General features: G+C 47.1%; 1 protein-coding gene across 1 annotated transcript; it reads left to right on the top strand.

Moving 5' to 3' along the window:
• The first annotated feature begins 133 nt into the window (after nt 1-133).
• On the top strand, nt 134-23,586 carry LOC149360808 (uncharacterized). The gene is made up of 7 exons (XM_089572524.1): nt 134-419; nt 13,953-14,030; nt 17,390-17,851; nt 19,101-19,409; nt 20,702-21,003; nt 22,392-22,619; nt 23,306-23,586. The coding sequence occupies exons 1-7, from the start codon at nt 405-407 to the stop codon at nt 23,427-23,429; spliced, it is 1,518 nt and encodes a 505-aa protein (XP_089428650.1). The 5' UTR covers nt 134-404; the 3' UTR covers nt 23,430-23,586.
• The last annotated feature ends 442 nt before the right edge of the window (nt 23,587-24,028 follow it).

The following is a 24,028-nucleotide window of genomic DNA, read 5'->3' as shown; positions in this document are numbered from 1 at the left end:
GAGGGGAGGCTCGCCGAGTCGAAGGATGAATAAGAGGCGACCGTAATTAGCACCTCGGAAAGCAACTGGGGAAAGGTGTGGCATCCGCTCCCAAGCTCGTCACGGAGACGACGACGACACGGGAGACAGTAGTGCCGTCGGTGCGGAGCAGCGAAGGTGGTAATCCTCCCCCCTCCCCCCAGGACTACCGAAGGCCACGCTCGTATAAGGAGTGCGCGTGGCAGACGCCCGCGCGCCCAACGCCGACTCACTCCGGGGGCCGAGTTGGCGGGCACGCTCACAACGGAGGCGGCGGCGACGGCACAAGAGACACTCACTTCGGGGACCGATCGGCGGAGCGAAGGATTCCAGAAGCGCTCAGTCGCCGAAGGGGCAGTGACGAGACACACGACGCGGCGGCCAACATGCGGCGAGACAGGGTGAGTGTTTCCCAAGTGTACCGCTCCTTAGATTCCCTTTCATTGCTTGGGCGCGCTTCTTTGACGGACAGTGTTCACGGCACAACAACGCAGCGACGAGGACGCGGGAACGTTGAGCGGATTGACTCGTGGAGTGCAGCAGGTCCTGAAGAATGGTCGATGTGCACGATGTGCGAGCAGTTAAATTACATACACACTTCTTTGTCCGCGTGTTCCGCTCCACCATTTCATCGGCGAGACGGAACTCTCAACTCGAAAATTTCGCTACAAGCTGCCCCCCCCCTCCCTTCCGACACCATTACTAACCATAAGCGCGTTTCCTTCGGAACTCGGAGACCAAATGGCAGTTGCCTAAACCTCCCCTAATAACGATCTTGTCTCCTTCGGAGTGTCGTTCTGCACACAGTTGTTCGCTCTTTTTGGCCTTAGTACATTGACAGCTTGTTTACAGCCGGCCCTTATCGAGTAACGAATTAAGCTCTTCACACACCCCTGTGACTTGCAGAAAAGTGTCGATGTGATAATATTCGTCTAATTTAAAATTGAAATAAGCGTTGCAGTGCACGACCGCTACTGACTGCGGCGATGCCGGAATTGTGCTGATACCGCACCCCGCAACCAAATACCGCACCCCGCAACCAAATACCGCACCCCGCAATCCGATACCGCACCCTGCAACCCGATACCGCATCCCGCATCAGGATAATTTATTCGGCCTAATTGTTCTGCACTTTAAGAAGCTCCAACAGTGGTCCCTGTGATTGCAGATTCTGTGTGATGCCGCACCTTAGCGCGCTGTAATGGTACAGGAGCGCACCATCCATCATATCTCTGTGCAGCTGACAAGCCCTATATATGCCGTATTCCCAGCAGACTGCGTAGGAGTAGTTAAACTGGACACAGTGCTGTATCCAATTTATAAATGAAAGTAGACGAAACTGTGTAACTGTACTAATACGTGCACATGCCTATTAGAGCGCAGCATCGTCTCAGTGCATCAGAAACAGACAGCGCACCCCACCCCCAACCCTTTTGGGGTGTTAGCAGCGCCGGTTTTCCTTTCCTGATTTCCTAGGTTTAATATTAAATAACTCAAAGCAGGTGTCCGCCTAAGAGACGCCTACATATTCTTCAATGGCTGTGACATCACAACGCTGAGAACTTCAGTGCGCCTGTGCGAATTACACCTGATCAGGGATAAAAGAAATACCTGCTTATGCAGCGCAGCTAACGAGTCTATTGAAAAAGTGACAGTATCGTTTTGAAACTTGTAAAAGACCGCTGGAAAGCAGTTTAGGCACGTGGAAAACAGATAGAAAAGAAATAAGCTTCCAAACTTCTTGCCGTCGTCAGGGGTAAAGAAGCGTAAATGATAATTGCAATAAACCCTTCTAACCTGGTCGTCGCAACATCACTTCACTGTTCTATGTACTTAGATGTATACCATTTTCACTGTGCATGCGCAAGGCGCACGCCGCAGCCCAACAAGCAATAAGGCAATGCTCATGGAGCACTTCATAACGCCTTTTCATTTTTCAATCCCTTTGTTTGTCCGCGCCACTGGCTACAGAATGAGTTATCGATCTTAATGGCGATCACCAAGACTAGTTGCTTGCCTCGTGTTAAACTAAGCAGGACAAATGCGAAAATCATGTGAGAAGAGAAATTCATCTACCATTTGTAGGAAGTACTTCTGCATGCTTCCGGCCCACCTGCTCAGTACTACCTCTGAGAGTAGCATTGCATCACTGGCCCACGGCGCGAAAACGTCATCCAGAAGATATTTTACTCGTCTGAACAAGTTTTAATTCCTTATGAGCATTTTTTTATTTTTTTCTGTTCGCGCCAACAGAGTACACAGAAAAGCAGAAGTTCGTCGGTGCTTTCACTTTTTTTTCGTGTTTATAACACCTTTCTGGCATTTTTCTTAAGCTGAAATCAGCCATTTTCCCCCCTAGTTACCTGGTAACCTTTAATTTTCCGGTTGTACGAGAAGTCATCATATAACGGATCACCTCCCTCGCTCAATTTTCTTTCCATTATTATTGTGTTTGTGTGAAACGGCTATATGATTTCGTAAAACTCTGTATTACAGTCCTCGCTTATTTTCTTGTATTTGTGTGCTTGTTATCAACCGACTATTGCACCGTCAGGCATAAATAACAAAAAATTGATGAGAATGTAGCACATAAGTATACAGGACCAAGAGTAGACCAGTTTCACCATGTCTTCAAAAGCTAAATGGCCGGCTCAAGACAGTGTAAAGCAAAGAGGCCGAAACTGCGACATCTGCACGCATACTACGGTAAGGTTAGTGCCGATACCTACAGCACGCTCTTGATAGATTCAAGTAACGCTTGCTTTATTGGTTAATAGAACATGCTGCCAATAGAACATTCATTTACCAATATCCCTGAAAATAAAAGTACATAGCAGCTGTATCTTACCGGTACTCAACCACGGGGCTGCAACATGGAGGCTAACGAAAAGGGTTCAGCTTAAGGACAATGCAGCAAGCTATGGAAAGAAAAATGATAGGTGTAACATTTAGAGATCGGAAGCGGGCAGAATGGGTGAGGGAACAAACGCGGGTTAATGACATCATATTCGAAAACAAGAGGAATAAATGGGCTTGGGCAGGGCATGTAATGCGAAGGCAAGATAACCGCTGGTGCTTAAGATTACTGGAGTAGATTCCAAGAGAAGGCAAGCGTAGCAGGGGCGGCAAAAAGTTAGGTGGGCGGATGAGATTAAGAAGTTTGCGGGAATACAGTGGCCGCAACTGACAAAGGACAGGGTTAATTGGAGAGTCATGGGAGAGGCCTTTTCCCTGTAGTGGGCGTAGTCAGGTTGATGATGATGATGATGAGATCATGCTGCGAGGAAACGCCCAGTTAGGCTCGTGCTCCGAGGTGGAGCGCCTGCGCTGATGTTGGCGCTTTGCTCTGGTGACGTATTTGTCGTTATGACTAGTCGAGAGCGTAGAAAATTACTAGAGAATTAATGCAAGAGCACATTTTCAACAAGCTTAAGGCTACAATCAAAAATTTAATTTTTAATCTTACCAATAATGCGTGTTTATCCGAGCATCGATATTTGCTGTTTCCTGTCCACAAGTGAGCAATATAAGCAACTTAACCTGGCTCCATATTGTGCGAGTATGTACAATTTCAGGAAGAGTTTGCATCTTTCAAGCATTAGCCATTGCAATATTGTAGCTGTGCTATCCATTTTTTTTTTTACCTTTACAGCAGATCCTTGGGTAGCTTTACAGTATACCAATCAATCATTTATTTTCTTGCAGCATTCTGATACTTTTTTTCCTGCACCTCTCAACGTATACTATCAGGAACAAATGGCAACGCGAGCAAGAGAACTAAAATGCCGAGAGGAAATACAAGCGACTTTGATTGACACTTTTAAAGTATCGTATTCGCGCCTTACGAGCGGAATCAACCCGCGCTAGTAATGAGCCTCTCCCGACTAAGGTAGAATTTTTCTGTTCGTGTTTCATTTGGTTCTAATTGTACCTTTCATAATGTGTTTTTTTTTACTGTAATAAATTCTGTACACTGTTACTATAGTTCCGAGGGCTGCAGTAAATGTACTTAATAGTTGATAATTGATAAAGCGGACATTTTATAACTAACATCTTGGTACAATTATACTTCACAAATAGAGACCCCTCTGTACACATTAAGCTTGCAGCGTTTCCGTTTCGAGTGGTTAATCAATATAACGTTACTCGACCTTTGCTATCCTTCCTGGTTAGCGCAACTGATACAACATTTGAAATGTATAGCAGAAATGGATGTTTCAGCTTTCACACTACGAAAGATTTTTTTAAGCATGTAGCTTCAATATGTAGCTTGTAGCTTGTAGCTTAAATTAGGGGGTCATGACTGTGTAAGGACGAGTGTAATACTTTTATTCTTCATCTGGAGTTTTCATGCACTTTACTGAAATCAAACCACACGCGTTATGACTTCTCATTGTATCACATGTTCCGCTTAAGTTCCATATTAATTACTAACATCTATTCACAGCGAGAAGGCAGCGAAGGTTTTATTTTTACTGTTAGTGAAGTGCACGAATTTTTTTTAGATTTTTGAACCTGTAACTGCAATAAAGTTTCGTTTTGTAATACAGCCGGTTTCTAGATGGCTGTTTATAAACCATTATGTTCATAAAGAGCTTTAGCATATATTAAAATAACAAACTGTGCATTGCATTATAACTAGCATCATTTTGCGCTCTAATCATTGTTCTTCTGACTATCTTGTCAGCCGTATGTTTCTGAACTAAAAACATTCGCAACTTCCACACTACAATTCCCACAAACTTTAAAAAAACTGATATCATATCTTTACATTTTGCTGGGGATTTGACCGCGTTTGTTGTGAGCGTTTTATATCAAGAATGGAGACATAAAATACCAATATAAAGTTAATTATCCAATTTCAAAAGTTCAGTTTCTCTTAACCGCGAAAGCCGACTCGTAAAGAAAGAAACGTTCAGTGGAGAAAAAAAAACATTCCCTGGGAAGAGTTTTCGCAAACAGAACGGGTTTCAATCCTTCGATGCTGCAGCGGCTGTGCATCCGCTACGCTGCCGCATACGCAATCCCGCCCTGTCGCCAACGAGCGCACATACATAAGGCCCACTGCCGAAATCGCAATTCTCACTCCGGTATCACGAAGCCATCCATTGTCGTGACGCGACGTGTGATGCAACGTCTATTGCGCACTCACGAACTGAGGGCGAGCGTCCGCGTATCGAAGTTTACTCGAAGTGCCGCGGTGACGCCTGGAGGCACCTTATTTGCCACCCACCTGACACTATACTCAAGGTCGCCTGTCGGCCTAGCTCGATGTATGAAACAAATGGAGAGACACACCGGTGCGGCTGATGTACAGTCTTTGTCAAAAGTTTAGAGCCCAGGGGTTCACTTCCAAGCTTTATATTGGGACTACAGAAGCATTCATGGAAGTCCTACCTATTGCAGGAGGCAGTACCGAAAATCTTCTCATGTCCAGGAAATTTGGAGAGCTAGAGTTCCATTAAGAACGACACAGTGTGGCTCAGAAGAAAACCCCCTGGGCTCCAAACTTTTGACAAAGGCAAAAGGGCACAGTGAAACGTGAACAGAGTATATCATACATGCCCACTATCTCACTTTTCTGAATGTTCGTTCTTGCAAGCAGTGCCCGTTTCTACGCGAATGGCCGAGCCCGATGCATGTGCAGTAATTAAACACGCACTGATGACACCTCATGAGTTACAGCATCCGTGCATGCCTCAAACGTACTGAAAGTCTTAAGACATCTGTTCGTTTTTAATTCCGTCGAGAACTAGCTTGCTCGTCGCTCGTATCACTGCACTTCTATTTGCGACGAATGATTTTTTTGTAGCCCTTCCTTGAGTTTGCTATGGAAATTTAAAGGGGCACTCAAGAGGAATTTTAACTCGTATTTTTACCGCTGGAACTCGATGTACACGTTCCGAGCTTTCTCAGATACTTCAAATTATTGCATTGCGCAGCCGATTTCCCTAAGTTAAATTCGATTTAACGTCCGGCTCACGCCTCTTTTTTTTTTAATTCTCCGCAGACGGTGGGAGGAGTAAACCAACCTATCACCCATTTCCGTGAGGGCTTGCCGCTCTGCCATCGGCGGAGGGATACGTAGTGATCGGCGAAAGCAAAGAGTCCTCGCGTATTTTTATTTCCGTGAGCCTGATTTGCAGCTGTGTAGCATCTGACAGGATCTATTTATTCACAGAAACCTATAAAACAAAACACAAGCGAAAGCAAAGCCGCCACGCGACTGCCCGAACGGCACTCCGTGCGTTGGTCGACTCCTCCCACCGTCTGCGGGTAATTAAAAAAAAAAAGGCGAGAACCGGACATTAATCCGATTGAAATTAGGGAAATCAGCCAAACAGGACAATAATTCAACGTTTCTAAGAATGCTCGGAACGTGTAGATCGAGTTCCCGCGGCAAAAAGACGAGTTCAGATTCCTCTTCAGTGCACATTTAAAAGCACGTGCAATCGATATAGTATATCTCTGTATACTACACCAAGACAGGGTCGCATGCGAAAATTATTTATAAAACTGCCAACCGAGCATCGTGCAACGTTGCCGTTGCGCAGCTGCATACCTCTGCGGCGTGTAAACGTAGGACAAAGACTGCGCGGTTGTAGAATGTCATTGTAATTATAGAGGCTTCTCAACAGAGCACGTACCCTAGACCGACCGAAGCTGCTTGACTCTCTAGTTTCTTGATCACGTGCATTTCGTGCAAGCTGATATCTTGAAAGCTGTGCGTTACGAGAAATGTGTCAGAGCATATGACGGCTTGAAGCTGTAAATGCAGTTTTTCATTCCAACGCTTTTATGAGCTTTGATGACGATTTGCCATGCAGAGATAGAGAATTAATTCAGTTGATAAAAGAACACAGATTAGGTGTTTAAAATATCCACGGCGGAGAGGAAGAGGAGAAGGAACAACATTATTTTAAGAAAAGAACAAAAGGCCGTCAAGGGTGGGTTCCTACTTGTGCAAAAGTCCACCGGCCTGGGCCTCGCAGAGAGTAATTTGATACTGTATAGTTGAGCAGACGTTGGCCAAGCATTCCAAAGGACGAGAGGGTTATTAGGGAAAAAAAATTGAACTGGAAAGGGAATGGCCTACACGCCTTTCACACTGTCACTATTCCTTTTCTTTTTTTGTACTAACTTCTTTCCTGGATAGAGAAATAAACTTGACAGTTTTTCTTCTTAACTTTTTAGCAAATTGGACTTAAACCATGAGTACCAAGGCTGTCAATACTATTAATGATGCCATCTTTGAATGGCTTGGTTTATGGGGTTTAACGTCCCAAAGCGGCTCAGGCTATAAAGGGACGCCACAGTAGAGGGATCCGAATAATTCCGACCTACTGGAGTCATGTAATCGTTCGCCTTATGATCTCAGATTCATTGTACGTTATTTGATGAACGCAAGTGAATGGTCTGAAGTAATAACATAATCGAGAAAAAAAACAGCAAGGCAACTAATCATAAAAGCGCAAGGCTACACTTTCTTTACTGCTTTCACAGTGGCAAATACTCAGCACAACTTCACCTACTTTACTAAATGGAATTTATCAGCAGGCTTCAACAGCGTTCAGAAAGCAACACCCTAAGATTGTATGACCTTTGAAAGACAGCCAAAGTCCGTCAGCATTTCTCAAGACATTTCGGGCATTCAGTGCCTAACTGTAGCCACACCCCGATTAGATGAAGGCGCGTTATCAGAGCGCTTTAACGGCTTGAGCAGTTCTCTAGACAGCCTGGATTAGCCAATGGGGACGACAAGGTCTGGAGGTCCGGAGAAGGGCGCTGGTATCGACTACCAGGTCCTCACCCCTGTTTGAGAATGTAGACATATAGGCTTCGGCATGGGCATTGCGGCATTTCATGAGAGAAACTCACTTCCTTTTATTTATGCCGCATGAAACAGTACATTAAATCAATTTAAAACACGGGCCGCTCATTCTGATGCGGAGTTCATGCTTGCAATCGGGAAATATATGAAAACATTGTGCGAATTTCGTTCAGCCATTCCCTACATGAAGGGATTATGAACTTCCGGTACTTTTTTAAGTCAGGTGCTTCCGGTTCTACATACCTTGCACTGTTTCTGTGCGTGCGAACTTGACTTACGCTTAACCTTCGACACTGGATCAACGAGTGCTTATATTCCGCCAAGATTCACAGACTACAACAACGTTCATTGCGTGACGCTCGTGATGCGTGTACTCATTATTCCATTTTCAAATCTGAAGCAAGGTCCTGAAAATGTGTTTCAAAAACGTCTCAAATATGATATTCTTCCGCTCGGTCATGCTTCGTTAAGTTAACATCAAAAATTGTCCTTGGTTCATTTGAAAACTTTCAACGTGGCGCATTCACACGCGGTCATACCCATTCGTGATAATTTTCAAGTAGCGAAACAAATTTTCCCATTGTTTTATACGTCGTTAAGCACAAAATTTTACAGTTTGTTATTGCAATTTACATAACTTTGCAGCTTTGTGTGAGTGTCACGATTGACGTTTTAATATGCGCGGCGGTTATGTTTTATTCTCTTCGGTAATGTATGATCGGGTTTCTCCGAGCAATTGCTCATACATCATCTTTCGTTCTTTGTGAAAATACGCACTCGTAGCCAGGGCAGTCTCTAGTGTCAGTGCCATGAGAGCAGCATAGGCATCTTGACTCAGTCAGGGAAGGTACATACAGAGCACAGATCCGAACCTGTAGCTCCTAGGAATACGCTTATCCAGAACAAAACAAAACAAGGTAATCATGCATCCCAAGTAAAACACATTGGAAAAGGTTACAATTTTTTTTTTTCATATTTGAGCGAAATATTTTATTCAGTTGAGAAAACTTCTAAGCAGTGACGAGTTGCGGCTTTTCTCTCTCATAGAAACTAAAAAGCCTAACATAAAGCTCGCAGTCGAGCAGTGACGATAAGTGAATTACTCGGATGCACCGACTAATCTCAGCGATATTAACCAAAACAACAAAACAAAGCCGTACCACACAATGATTACTTAAGGCCCGAAAATGTTGTCCATGAGACAAAGGTTTTACGCAACAGTGCGCTATTTGACAACAGAAAACGCGCCCCGGAGTGACATGGTTGCACAAGTTCTGCGGAAAGGCCCAAACAGGCATGTAGCGCTACCTGTCGTTGGAAGTAGCCGATCAAGAAACTGTGTTGATCAAGAAACTGATCGAGAAACTGTATCAAGAAACGGCGACGGTGCAATATTGGGATATACTAACTTAGCGCGTTCATTGACCCGCTACCACAAGTAGCGAAGCGCGCATGCGCAGTTGACACCTTGCACAAGAAAAAAATTTCAATTCAGAAACAACAGTGAAATCTAACGTTTTTTTCTCGCGAATTTGTTCTCTTCTGTTTTTCTTTCTCCGATCAAACATTTAAAACGAGCCACACGTTTGATCAATACCAATTCGTAATCTGTAGTTATTCGCGCACCGCGCAGGTGAACGCACAGGAAGGAGCCATGGTCTTTTTTTGAAAAGCTGTGCGGTAAATAAACGCCTATTTAGCGCGCAGCTTTTCAAAACAGATCATGTACCAACTATCTCGTCAGAAAGTCTTACTCGAGCCATGGTGTGTGCCTTGTGTCTTGAGCGTTCTCGTGCACAACCTGAAATTTCGCTATAAGGTCGCTGTAGCCGATTACAGCACTTTTTTTATTTTGTGCAGCGCTAGCTATTCTTTGCTCATGCGTGAAAAAAATATGGCAGCGACGGTGTCATCCGCATAGCGCACCGCCGGGCACCCTCCGATAAAAATGCACGTCCGACATAGGAGCCCAGCACATCCCGCCCTGCACCTCCCGCACCTTCTAGCACCTCACGAATACGAAGCGGATGCTCTAACCAACCAATAGACCGCCACCAATAAGTCACCCCTGCAGTGGCCTAGTGGTTAGAGCAACTCAAATATGTCTCTATTTCCTAGCGATCACAACACAGGACGAGAGCCAGAATGCTGAAAAGAATGCTCACCGCCGCTGAGTTGGTCTCCAGTTTACCATGCTCCGCGAGCAACCATCTTCACTCCCCGTCCTTACCCACCGGTGCACTTGGATCGCATTGAGTACCTAGATTTAAAACACACCGGCAGTGAGCGGGCTTCCGTTCAGGGTTTATGGGAAACGCCTTCGCCTTTTTCCCCAGCCCGAATCATTCCTATAGACAGTCTGGAGAACCGGAACCCTTGAATTCGCCGTTTGTTTTTGTTTTTTTTTTTTTTTTATCGCCGCCATAGCCGTACTGCTTTGTGAAGGTGATGCGGGTCTCGACAAGTACTGCGTATTTTGCACATAAAACTGAACTCAAAATAAGGTGATAATTTTTATTATTAGCAGCAGAATTGGTAGTACTAATAGCAGTAGTAGCTGGAATAGCAATAAAGGCAGGAGTGACTCAGAAAGCATGGCAAAAAACAGTGTACCCCTTCGATGTACGGAATGCAACAGTCGTGAAGAGCGCGGAAAGCAGATTGCCTGACGAGAACAGCTCGAACGAGTAACTGATCGAAACACAACCACGACACATGCGGGTACACTTCTGAGAATCCTAACAAAAGCACCAGCGCGAAGCCGACAAAACACGCGGCATTCGAAATCAGCCTTCACGCTTCGATTCGTCTGCGCGCGGGCCTCCGTACTTCGGCGACAATGAGAATGAGTTGCTTTGCCGAGAAGAAACTTTTTACTTAAACACGAAGTTCGGGTTGCTATGGTTTGCTGGCGTATACAGCATTCAGGCACAGAGCTCTCCTCGCTGGCGACACCCAAGTCCATGCATTTACAATGATTGTACCGGTATTAATAAAAACAGTTATCTAAAGCAGCCATATTACATTTCGGAGAGACTAGATAACACGGAAAAGATTAATAGTTATCAAAGCCGCATTAATGTATTTAAGTATTCGTTTTTCCCTAACACAATCCTGGAATGGAATAAGCTTCCGAATGATGTGAATTGTGCACCTGATTTCGAAAGTGCTGCTGAAGCGATAATCTGATGTATTTCTTCCAGGTCTCGTGCGTTTACCAGCGCTGTGCCATCACTCATACTACTTGTAAACTCATTTAGTCTTCCTTTAATATGTTGTGTTATCCTTACTGACATGTTTCCCAATATCTTCTTTGCATGTGTTATTGTATATAGTAATATCCCCCCTACAATAATGCTTCATGGGCGCTGTAGGTACTTTCAATAAATCAATAAATAAACTACACCCGTATCTTTGTGCCTCTTTCTCTCTAGTGGGATTTTCCACTCATTTCAGCTTCCGGCAGCCCGGGGGCGCCGCACACCGCATCCGGCCCAGATTAAGGACTCGCGAACCCACACGCGCACGCAAGCAACGTTTCGCCCACGAACCGCGGTCGGGGGCGGCGCTTTCGCCGGCAGCCATTTATCGCCGCAACGCCACGATCGCGTCGCCCTGGGCGTCCTTGAAAATATGCGCGTGCTCAGATAAAGAAGGCGTTGCCTCTGCACGGTGCAACGGGCTTGGAAGGCTTAATATAGGCCCCGGGTGGAACGCGAGGGCGTCTTCGAGGACCCTTGTGGAGACACAAGTGTGCACGCCACTATAACGGTGCGCGTAACAATCACGTCGGAACACCCACGCAGCACCGCTGTTCTTTGCCCGTGGGCAACGCAGCTGCGGGTCTGCTTCATTCATGTTGGACAAGGTCGGGTCTGTTCAGTTGAGCGCGCGTAAGGAGGCGTCGGCACTCCTTCGGGTGTGTCGACCGGCTGTTACACTTCGTCTTCGTTTCCAAAAGCAGAAGTAGGAAGTACGGCACGGACGGAAGAAATGCACACAATAGAACTCTGCTAAAAAATTGACAGAAGTGCAGTACTAAAAGGCAGAACAAACGTGAAATCTTCCGGTCGACTTCTATTAGTAAGGGTCAGTAACACAGGTCACTGCAAACGCAGGAAGTTACCTGTCACGCTCTCAGCATGTGTGCTGATTACTTGGAAATACATCGCCACACTTAACGAGGCCAGTTGCGTACGAAGGCAAAAATATCTTCCGGCTTTTCGAACTCCTGTAGCTAACAAACAAGCAACAAGATGACACTGAATGTGCTTGTCGCACGGTTATGGATTAAGTTTACGGTTATGGTTACGGCGGGAACATGGGCTCAAGTTTTTTCTACAGTGTATATGTCACCATCACACTGTGCAGCCAACCCTTTCACTTAGCCCGCGCAAGAGCCACTCCTGCCTACCTCAAATCGCCGTCATCGATAGCCTGCTACAACGCATTTATTCCAATACTAATCCCGATGTTAAGTAAGTAGAACAACGTTGATCTTCGGATCCGAATAGCAGAAAAGTTGTTAAATGTACCACTGCTCTCAGGTGCTCCGTTTAACAGAGAAATTATCCGTATACAGCCCATTTCACTTAAGTATCTTAAGGAAATCACCTCCTTTCAACATAAATTGTCTACAAGGGATATACGTTACGCACAGCTTATGGCAAGAACAGAACTCCACCAGATTAATTAAAAAAAAGACATTTTAGTTCCTGTCATGAAAATTCCCAATGGCAAAATGCTCCCCGAAATTATCCTGCACGGAGAGGGTTACTTGGATAGACATGGGAGAGGCCTTTGTCCTGCGCTGGGCGTAGTCAGGCTGATGATGATGAATGTTATCCTGCCGACAAGACGGTTCAGGCTACAACGCGTCCTTCACTCAACCATGCTGACATCGCTAATCTGTATATGTTGTTGAGGGAAATAAAAGAGGAATATGTGTTTGAAGAGTGCAATTTACACAGCACCAAGCGGAGCACAAAATTCTACATCGGGGTGTAAACTATATTTCGTAGATCGCCATCCAGCTCAACTGCTCAATGAAAAACAATTTCGGTATTTATTGCTTGATATCTATTTATCTCTATGTACATATTTTTGTTTTCTTGCTTGCTGTTTGTTTTCTGCGTGGGTGCGTCTGTTGTTTTTTTTCGTAGGTGTTATAAACTATATTTCGTAGATCTCCATCCAGCTCAACAGCACTGTAAAAAACTATTTTAACGTTTATTTTTTCTTGAAATATGTTTATTTCTATGTGAATATTTTTGTTTTCTTGGATTCTGTTTGTTTTTTTGTGCGCTTGTGTCTGTTGTGTGTTCTTTTATAAGTGTATCCACGCGCTGTAACGTGTGTCTTGGGGGCCTGTAAACCTTAATCATACACTTCTGGTGCATTAACTTTTTTTGCCTTTTGGTAGAAAGAGTGCCTGCTGTGGAATCTGCGGCAAAAAGAAAAGTGTGATTCAGGAACCTATCAGCCACGTCGAATGAGTGATCAAAAAGCCAGCTTGCTGCAAGGCAGGTTAGGTATCATGGAGGCTAAGGTTACATCATTATCATCACATGCTCTAAATTTTCAGTTACGTATCTCCAGCGTAAAGCCTTATGCAGAAACGAAAAAAAAAAAGAAGGTGTAGGAGACAAATGGGGCAGCATCATGCTGCGGGCCCTGTCAGTAGATCATCAAGCCAGCCCCAATGCAGCTATACAACGTATGCCCGTAGGGTCCTTCGACGGGTGCCGAGATTCCTGCCCCGCGCCCAATAGTACCGTAATGCGGTGAACACGCCTCGGAGTTGATGTCGGTCGCCATCGCGCTTATAATCAACAGAGTGCTGAAATTTGTTATCAAAAGTGGCTGTGAGATGAGATTACAGAATTATTGCGGGTAAAGTTGCAGGCCATAACAGAAGGAAAGTATAAGTGTCGTCAAAAGCAGACGGAACACGGTTCCGCCTTCCGAAGTACTCGAAATTCGAAGGCGTCCGTTGGCGCACAAATGAGGCACTGAAACGGTCGCACATAAAGGCACAGGTGGCTCTCGAATTTCATCAGGAAGTGCTATATTCGTGCCTCAGACAAACTCTTCTTCCTCGCAGCTTATCCTCGTGGCCGCTTTCCTGCTGCTGCAAAGCGGTCTGGAGCCGGCGAACGCCCTCCGGGACCATGGAAGCACGGTAAGTGGACTCCCGGCCCCTACGCTTCCCAGAAGTCCCCGCTCACCTCGCTGACAGCCATGCACTCGTGGGCTGCACTTGGTGCAGGCATTCACTTCTCACAACCTCCATAGAGGTGTATTAACATCGTAAGGCTACAGGACACGTGTCAGATGCCCATGGGCACCCCAAGGGTTCAGTACGGATCTCTCGATCGCCAGAAAATCGAAACACCTGCTCTTGGAACTATCTCTGATAGGTGCAGAAGTGCCATGCTGCCACTTATATCCTGTTAGCGCCAGGTGCTCACAACAGATCAGTGAGGAGCATAGCGACACGCAGGACGTGCTTTTTGGACTGGTCTATATCCGTGACACCTACTGCGCCATTATTCAGAGGCTGCGAAGTTGTTCTTTGAATCCTGGACTGAAAACGGACAGGTGCTGTCAAGTCGAGTAGCGCGCAGCCAAATAAATGCTAAACACTTAACTGGAAGTAAAAGTCTAGTGAACAAACATGTGTGTCAATCCCAAGGCGATGCATGTGTAGGAACGCAAGTGGCTGGCCACCCTCCCGGCTATTCAGGCGTTTTGCTCAAAGGTATCTGCGAATACGCGTAGCAACAAGCGCTACAAGTTGTAAGTCAGTCGTCATAATAGCTTTTACAGTAAACTTGAGTGATATTGCCTTACTCGCGTAATAGGGGTGAAAATACCCCAGAGAGCACGCCTCCACTGGGCAGACGACCTTTAACGAGCTTCTCATGTTTCACACATGAGACCCCACTCCATTAACGGTATGATACTTATAGCTGCCATAGAGATACAAAGTGGTTGTCAGGAAACAGTTACGCCACGTTTCTATAACTAAAAAACGATGCTTCCAAGGTTTTTGGGAGATACAGGGTCTGTTCTGAAAGTAGTAGAACTGGTTTTTTCCTGGGCGAACGGGCGGAAGAGAGGCGATCTGCGCGTGCAAGATCGTTGAAGGGGGATATTGGGAATGCTGAAGAAAACAGGCAGTCAGTCGGCTCTCGGCCGTTGAATAGAGCAGGTCGCTTGTACTGTGGACCCCTGTCAAAGCGTCTCGTCACGCAGAATCATACAGCGTTTACTGGATCAGCGATACGCGATAAAATTTTGTGTAAATCTTGATAAAACAGGAAAAGAGACTCAAGACATGATTACGGAGGCCTACAGTGACGCTGCCATGGGTAGATCAGGTGCTTTTTGAGAGACACAAGCTGTTCCGAGAAGGTCAGAAAAGAGTGAAAGACGACGACTGCTCCGGACGCCCTTCGACCAGCAAGACAAACGAAAATGTGTAGCGAGTGAAACATCTTCTGAACAGTGATCGTAGGATGAGTATCAGAATGATTGCTGATGACATGAGCATTCCTCAAACCCAAGTTTTTTAGATCGTGACAGAAAACTTAGCCATGAAGAAAGTGTTCGCGAAGTTGGTGCCGGGAGTGTTGTCAGAGGAGCGAAAGGCCAACCGGAAAGCGATCTGCCAGGACCTTCTTCATCATGTGAATGAGGACCCCGATTTTTTGCCCAGCACAAGGCGGCAACGCTGCCTCAGGCCTCCTACAGCCCCGACTGGGCCCCGCCAGACTTTTTTCTATTCCCGAGAATAAAATCGACGCTCGAGGGGAAACATCACGGATCGGTAGAGGCGGTTCAACAGGCCGCGACGAGGGAGCTAAACAGCATTCCGGTTCAGGCGTTCCTGGGGGCGTACGAAAACTCCAAAACTCATTGGCAGCAGCGTGTAGGTGCGGAAGGGTGCTACTTTGAAAAATTCTAATCGTTTGTACTATTCTCTTGAAGAAATTTGTAAAAAAAAATGAGTCCTACTACTTTCAGAACAGACCCTGTATATAGAACTTTCTCAGCACCTTAGTTTGTGACTATGGACCTTCAGCGAAACACTATAGACAATTAAGTTTCACTGAAAAGATTCCAAACAATACCACATTGCACAGCGATCGCGGTTTTAGGTAAAGAAACGCGTTACTTGTGTGCCCTAGAATGTAAAGGCCGTGTTATTAAATGCCTCGCAGGTATTGTTGCCGGCACAGGTCGCGGACAAGATATTGCTCATATTTGTACTGTTTCAAATGCTATAACTGCTTTATTTTATCTTTATGCGAGCTATCTGGGTGCTCTCAACGCAAAGCTACGGGTCGTAGGCATTATCCTCATTCTGGCCTCCCTCTTGTGAGACAAAAGATAAAAGAAAAGCAAAACATAATGTGGTGAACACATTTTCCAGCATAGGTATCACAGGCTTAAACTAATCAAGACAAATGAATGGAGCATTATTCGGAGGAATTATACTGACAAATTGGTCGTATGGCGCATTTATGCTCGAGAACTGATTTGTTTCACGTCAATGCATTACTAGATGATTCCTTTGCTTTTGCTGATGATGATGCCTTTGATGATGCCCAGCTTTTGTTAGATAGTAGGTCTGACATTACTCCGTCGGCTCATAGATTTTTGTCGACAGCACGCAAAAGGCTCGCAAACATCAAAAAGCAATTTGTGTTGGCTAATCCTGTCAGCATGTAGCGGCGCTAGCTGCATCAGCAGTTAAAATATAAAAGGGAGAGAGAGTGAAATAAACACGCTGGTATGGTTAGAGCCATTGTTCAAAAATGCAAGTTTCGTTCACGAAAATTAAGCCGAACTGCAGTCACTGCAGGCACAATGCCAAATTAATTTTTTATCCAGCACAGGAGTAGTTGAAAGGATCCATTTCAGCGAACTTCAGCCCTGTTGCATACGTCGCGAAAGTAGTTAACAAGAATACCGTTTACCTTAAATGCACTAAGTGCAGATAAGAGAAGCCGTGCGTTTTAGTGGCAGCACTGCATAACACTGCAATGGAAACTCTTTTTAAGCATCACTGCTGCTCTCGATACTGGTACAGTGTGTACAATCACAAACACGGATGATTTTGATCCAGAAAACGCCAAGGAAGTAGTTTTAGTAGCCATGTACACGTCTGCAAGCACGAACGAATACTAGTGTTATATGTAGAGGTAAATTATAACCGAATGTTTGCAACAAATACGCTGTGGTCAGAGCGAACTCTCTCCAATACACTGCTAGATGCATCCACACTACAGCTACTTGTGATTACTCACCTCAGGACATTCACATCATGCGCAACGCATCGAACGAACGCACTAATTTCGTACCCACGAATCCCTCCACTACAACGCCCTCCCACTGCTAACTACCACCAAATCCCCACTACCGCCTTAACCGCCTCCACTGGAAACCAACACCACCAATGCAAAGAAGGCAGGCCCCACAGGGCGCGTGGTCTTTCCCTCTCTCTCCCCCCTGTTTGTGCGCGCGTCGCACCAGCCGGGACAGTTCCTGACCGAGCAGGCGTCCATGCCCTACCAGTTCTCGTACTTCGCCGGCGGACACGACGGTAGCCACTCTCGCCACGAGACGCGCGACGCCAATGGGCGCGTCACGGGACACTACACGCTCGCCACGGACGAAGGGTCGCAGCGCGTGGTCTGCTACGTCGCCGACGAGCACGGCTTCCGCGCCTGGGTCGACACCAACGAGCAGGGCACGGACAACCAGGACCCCGCGGATGTCAGCGTCCGCTCCTCAGCGCCCGGAACGTCGGGAGTGCCAAGGGGACCCATCAAAGGCGTCTGCGGAAGTCCGCCTCCGCCCGCGGGTCCTCCGGCCCAGACCCAGATACTGGTGACGTCCCCGCCGGTGGTCATACCGCCGCCGGTGCGCAAGCCAGCCTACCTGCCTCCGCCCGTGCACCACGAAGAGGTCATTGTGCCCCCGCCTACCGTTAAGGTGAGGACACAGGCGGGTACATACTATTCTAACCTATTTTGCTAAAGCACCTACACAGTTCATGTTACGGTGAGGACCTATGATCTGAGTACCTACACCTAAAGGATCTCTGCTCGACTGAATAATTTTACGCGCTAACTTTAACTTTCAGGCTACTCCTATGCAGCGTAAGCAGCTGCTCAGGGAAGATCAATGCAGGTTTTCCATTCAGTCATTAATTTTTCGTCCCTGGTACCTAAAGCCTAATTAGGCAACCGTCAGTTATACCACAAGTGCCACTGATTTGGAGGAAGCCTATCTGCTCAGGCAAAATGGGCAACCCATCGTTCACTATTAGTACAGCTGATGTGGAAACATGGTGTATAGGGATGCTATCGCAATCACGCCCTCTTTCTATTGTTTTCTATGAAAGAAACGGCTGGTGACACGTGCGAACTCCATATAAAGTGTTTCTTGCCTTTCGCTAAGCGTGAGGCACGTTGCGCGTCACTTGGCACTGGAACCTCAGAGCTACCTTTATACAGTTCCACCTTTTCTGTACCACCCAGCGTCGCAATAGAAAAGCGCGCCGAGCAGACTGTGGAACGACCGCGGCATCTGCCGCGACGGCAGGAAATCAGACACGGAGGACGGGTTTTGTGCGGAAGCCCGGAGCGAAATCTTTGCCGCGAGAAGGTAGAATTTTTCTTAAGTAATGTTTATTGCCTCGGGCGTAAAGGGGCATGTAACACAAGGCGAAATTAGTGACCCGGAGAACTGGATCAAGGGAAATCGATAGACGAGACGTTTCTTGAGAACGTCGCTGCAAATCTTTAAGAGTTCAGCGGTCGCAATACAAAGAAAGGACACGTAGGGATGGAACGTAGCCTCGGGGCTTCGTGGTTTGTGTCGCTGTTGTTGCCCACTTAGCACTTTCAACCACGACACCATGCTAACAAGTTCTGTTTGCAGGTCTGCTGAAACCGACGTTCAAACCTAAAACGGGCACTTACTTTTTTTTTTCGAAAATGATTCCAAAATGGTGACTTAGTACCAGCGCTGACATCTCTCGGCAAACCAAAAATAATATCATTTTGACGAGTCTTACTCGCCTTAAACCAGACGCAGAGCGCCAGAAAACACAGGACAAGCCGGACTCGTCATGAGCCACAAATGAAAGCCTGCTTATGACGAGCCCGGCTCGTCGAAGTCTAGTAGAGAGCTCAGGTACCCTTAGAACGCACACCCACCTGATCACCGCTCTTCGCAGGTGTATCCCCCTCCCGTGCAGCAAGTCGTGGTGTCGCCGCCTGTGCGCAAGGTCAGCTACGCGCCCCCCGAGCCCCCGACGTACGTCGAGCCGCCCCCCGTGCGAACCTACGTACGCAAGGTGGTCGTGAAGAAGCCCGTGCCGGTACACGACAACAGCTACTACGTGCATCCGCCACAGCCTGCCAAGACGTACTACGTGCCCCCTCCACAGCCAGCGAAGACCTACTACGTGCCTCCACAGCAGCCGGCAAGGAACTACTATGTGCCCCCTCCGTCGCCACCAAAGACCTACTACGTGCCTTCCCAGGTTAGAAGTGTATTTAAGAAGAGTGCTAGTGTCGTATGCGCAGTGGCATACAGTTCAACTTGTAATCTAGATTCGCCAGAACTTAGCACCAGAAAATTAGTGGTTTGCTGCTGCCGTGATATGCTTCAGCAACCAGCTGTTAGATTTAGGAAGTCACCTCTCTCTTTCGACAAGTCTAGGGACCCATTAGTCTTGAATTTCGGTGCTAAACGCAGTTGCTACAAAACACCTTACTTGACTTCTGACCCTGACAAAACAACAAGGTACCGCTGTAGCAGACACATGGACCCCGAGCTCTGCATTACTCGTCATGGTTCGTTAGGCTAGGACTCTAGTCTTGCCGTTTTCGACACTTCTCACGGGCAGAAGAGTGGACTTCTGCCTTCATGCTTACTACGCACAGTTACAATAACACGAAGTACGAAGATTGTGACGCTCTGTCGTTAAAATGGTAACTTAGGCACAAAAATAGAGCCATATTTTCACCCAAACTGCCCATCGACTGATGCATATTATCGCCACAGCCCTTACTGAACCAGAGTATACGTTCTAGTCCAACAGAAAAACACGCATTTTCCGAAACGTAGCGCTAAAAAACAAGGATGGTTTATGGTTGGTTTATGGGGTTTAACGTCCCAAAGCGACTAAGGCTATGAGAGACGCCGTAGTGGAGGGCTCCGGAAATTTCGACCATCTGGGGTTCTTTAACGTGCACTGACATCACAAAAAAAAAACAAGGACAAAGAAGAAGGCAGAGACATGACACGAGCGCTTGTGTCTCGTCTCTGCACTTCGTCTGTGTCCTCGTATTTTCGCGTCATGTTTCGAAAAATGCAAATGCTCCAACTCGCTCAGTTCAGGTTTCTTGAGCAAAAATTAACGTCCTCAAGGGTTCGCAATTGAGAATGCTAAACTTTGCATACTACAGCCGCAGTTTCACTGTCCACTAAACCTCCTTCACCTGCAACTCTTTAGTGTTATTTCATTGATTGATTGATTGATTGATTGATTGATTGATTGATTGATTGGTTGATTGATTGATTGATTGATTGATTGATTGATTGATTGATTGATTGATTGATTGATTGATTGATTGATTGATTGATTGATTGATTGATTGATTGATTGATTGATTGATGGATGGATGGACGGACGGACGGACGGACGGACGGTCGGACGGGCGGACGGTTTCGCTCATTAGCGGTCACATCAACTTTCTTTGCGTCCCTTGCTTGTCTATACGCCCCTTGCTCCTCGCCTCATCTTTTTTCGCTTGCCGATGACGTGTGCAGCCGGTGGTTGTGGAGCCACCCCGCCGTCGTCCTCCCCCGACCCGGCGCGTGTCCTACCAGCCTGCGCGCGAGGAGGTGGTGCTGCCACCGTCCAGGCCCACGTACTACGACACGCCACCGACGCCGCCAAGGCCCCCCGTGCAGGAGGTGTACGTTCACTCGCGACCGGTGTCCACCTGCTCGGGCTACTGCGGACCGAAGGTGACAGCGCGCATAGTTCCCCGGCCCCAGCAACCGTCCTACGTCAAGCACAGCCAGGACGTCAGCTACTCCGTCAGGAGGGGACCCTACATTGCGCCCAGGTGCGTCTACTCGGATTCCATTTGGGCGCATTGACGAAAAGAACGCAAACGTGGAAGATGGGGGTGATCTGCTTGGAATGTGCTGAGCATTCCTCGCCATAGAATGTAAAACCAATTAGCAGGCTTGTAGCCGTGATTGGTTCTGAGCGGACCGCTTCGATCAGTATGGCCACGCCGTTTACTACCCCACTAGTTTGCATAGCCACTGAGGTTAGGTTTGGTTGACCGACGGTCCTAATCTGTTTTAGGTGCATTATTCCACTGAAAAACAAAGATCCGCAGATGGCCCTACCAAGTACAGTCGCCTTTAGTTATGACAAAACCTTTTGCTCAACTGATTGCATTCGTTGTTTCCGAAGTTTATAGTAAGTCGACATCTCAGATTGCACACAAAATGTGAAGTAAAAAAAAGTGGCTTTTATTTGTTTAAAAAGCATGTTATACCCGTCTGCTTAGCCGTCTCTATCACAACACTTCCCAAGCTATCCAGCGCAATCATGTGCTTCCCGCCGAAACCCTTGCTGTCGACGAGCTGTTTTATGGACGAGGGATAACTAATCGCGGCTGAACCATTAACGACAACTGGTAGTAGGTCGGCGTTCTCGTCTGTTGTCCTCGACAAATTTGTAAGGTTTCTGAAACGAAACTAGAGCATCGCATGTGCGTGAAAAGGGTACTCTCTGCTGACTGCGCGGTGCCTGCAAGGGGAAGCAGCACTGAATGTGTTGAGTCAAATAGGCAAGTAACGTACATCACGTAACCAGCTGGGCCTGGGATGCATACCAGGTGACTGGTATTCAAACTTATCAAACCGCTGCCACTGGTTGATCTCGGACCGTGTGCATCAGGTTCGCTTTTAACACTGGCCCTGTCTCGCGTAGACCACGCTTGTTTCCACTTTAGGCGCTTTATTAAGGCGGCACACTCGCACGCACTGGTTGACCATGCAGGCCATTATCGCAGAATTGGCCGCCGGTTAAGTGCTAGTTTAAATGCCGCATTTTGAATTGCATTTTTGGAATCGCAATTCAAAATGCGGGGAGGTGGCATGAAGGAATGGGAGGCGCTCTTCGGCCTCTAAGCTAGCGGGAAGCGAGTTTTTCCGACTTCGGGGGCGACTTTACGGTGCCTTTACAACGAACCGTCAACTGCCTTCGTTTATAATACCTGACCGTTGGTTACAAATGCCGCAGTTATAAGCGGATTCGACTTATGATCTTGTACGTGTGACGATGCCTTATCGCCGAAGAGAGAAAGGAGCATATGTATTAAGAGACGGGGATTTTAGTTCGCGCTTAAAATCCACCCACATGGCTGCACACTACGCTAGGGGGAGAGTTTAAGAATCAAAAGGCGGCACCTTCAACCTTGTCCACCTTTTGTTTCAGGTACGAGCCATGGACCCAGTCTTCGTACAAGACGTACCGCACGTACGACGAGCCCTCGCAGTCTTACCGTCCCCAGGGCGACATCCCCATCGGCGTCTCGTACAAGATGAGCATCTCCCGGGGACCCGGTGGCCCCTACCCGTGGCAGGACGAGGTCGTGAGCAGGCCCACGTCCTACTACCGACACGCACAGCCGTCAACGCCACCCTCCGGACCACGATACTACAGGTCGGCATACTCTATACGGGCCACTTAATACTGAGTTCAGTGTTCGCTTTGAGATCACGCTCCCGAGCACGAGAAAACTTGTGCGGATGGCTAGTACCCCTGGCTCATTTCCAGGACGACTTTGTGGCTCGCACTTTTTGAGGGTTGAGCATTACGAGGTATTCCGAGTGTGGGATCTTACCAATGTCGTTTGCTTGCAAGCGCAGTGGCCAGAACAACGCACTATTAATGCGAAATATGGCTCATCGACACGGAAACCTTGCGTCGGCCAAAAAGTGGCAGCTTTACAAAAACTCGCGATTGGTTTAAACGTGTGACGTCATCAAATGCGGGAAGTACGAAATGTTAACCAGCAATAGTCACTACTTGTACTTTCAACTGCACCAACTACAAAGGAATAGAATTAGATTGGAATAGAATTGGAAAAGAATTAGAAAAAGATTAGAAAAGAATTGGAAGATAATTGGAATAGAATTGGAATAGAACTGCAATGCTTTTACATTACTCGAAGTTAAGTTTCTTAAGGGCTCCCGGTAATTTGGAATTTACTGTGGCCACAGTGCTTCGTTAGCATGTCGATGTCCCTGCAGTCCGCCAGCTGCGCGCGCAGTCAATAGATAAATATGGCATTCGAAAAGTGACCGTAAGTGCTCACGTTCTTCTTCGCTCCCCCCCGAACTACGCAGGCCCGCCGAATCAGCGCCGGAACCGGTCTACCCGTCCTCACGACCGCAGGGGGGCTACGCCAAGAACGACCTGCAAGACGACGACGACGACACCTACGACTTCAAGAGGCCCAGCTACGGCTAAGCGCCCTCGAACCGCCGCCCGCGGGCCCGGGCTGGAGCGTCGACGCGGCGAGCCAAGATCTCTCGCAAAACCGGCAGCTATATTTTCCTTTGTCCCCTTCCTCCCCTCCCCTGCTCTGGAAAGCTTTGACATTAAAAGAAAAATTGCTTCCGCGCCATTGGACGAGTGTTTTGTAAACGACTACAGTGCAACCAACGGCACAAGAAGGAGGACACAGGCAGGGACACAACGCAGCGCTGTGTTGTGTCCCTGCCTGTGTCCTTCTTGTCCCGTTCGTTGCGCTGTAGTCATGGAATATCGGAACCAACTCGCCCAGCAACTTACCTTGTCAAATGTTTTGCAAAGCACTTCTTCGTCCCGGAGTAGGGTTAGAAAGTGAGTTTGAACAGAGATAACTGCGCGATATGCATTTATCTCGGAGTTTTACGTCGAGAGTCGGAACGCAGAACCGCAGCGCTTTCTGGTGCCAGTGCCGTGAACCACCGAGCGATCAGGCTACGCTGCGCCGTAACGAACAGTAGAAGAGGTAGAGAGAGAAAACTTTGATTCAAGGAAATATCAAGGGTCGAAGATGTCCTAGGCCAGGGTTACCAAAGCCC

This window comes from Amblyomma mixtum, chromosome 2, assembly GCF_055824585.1.
Source record: "Amblyomma mixtum isolate Tamu chromosome 2, ASM5582458v1, whole genome shotgun sequence".
Taxonomy (NCBI): Eukaryota; Metazoa; Arthropoda; class Arachnida; order Ixodida; family Ixodidae; genus Amblyomma; species Amblyomma mixtum.
This window is presented reverse-complemented; position numbering and strand designations above follow the sequence as displayed.

Bases quoted from the DNA above. Each gene is read 5' to 3' on its own strand.
- LOC149360808 (XM_089572524.1), top strand. The intron at 21,004-22,391 runs GTGCGTCTACTC...CTTTTGTTTCAG, and splicing joins GGACCCTACATTGCGCCCAG to GTACGAGCCATGGACCCAGT. The intron at 22,620-23,305 runs GTCGGCATACTC...CGAACTACGCAG, and splicing joins TCCGGACCACGATACTACAG to GCCCGCCGAATCAGCGCCGG.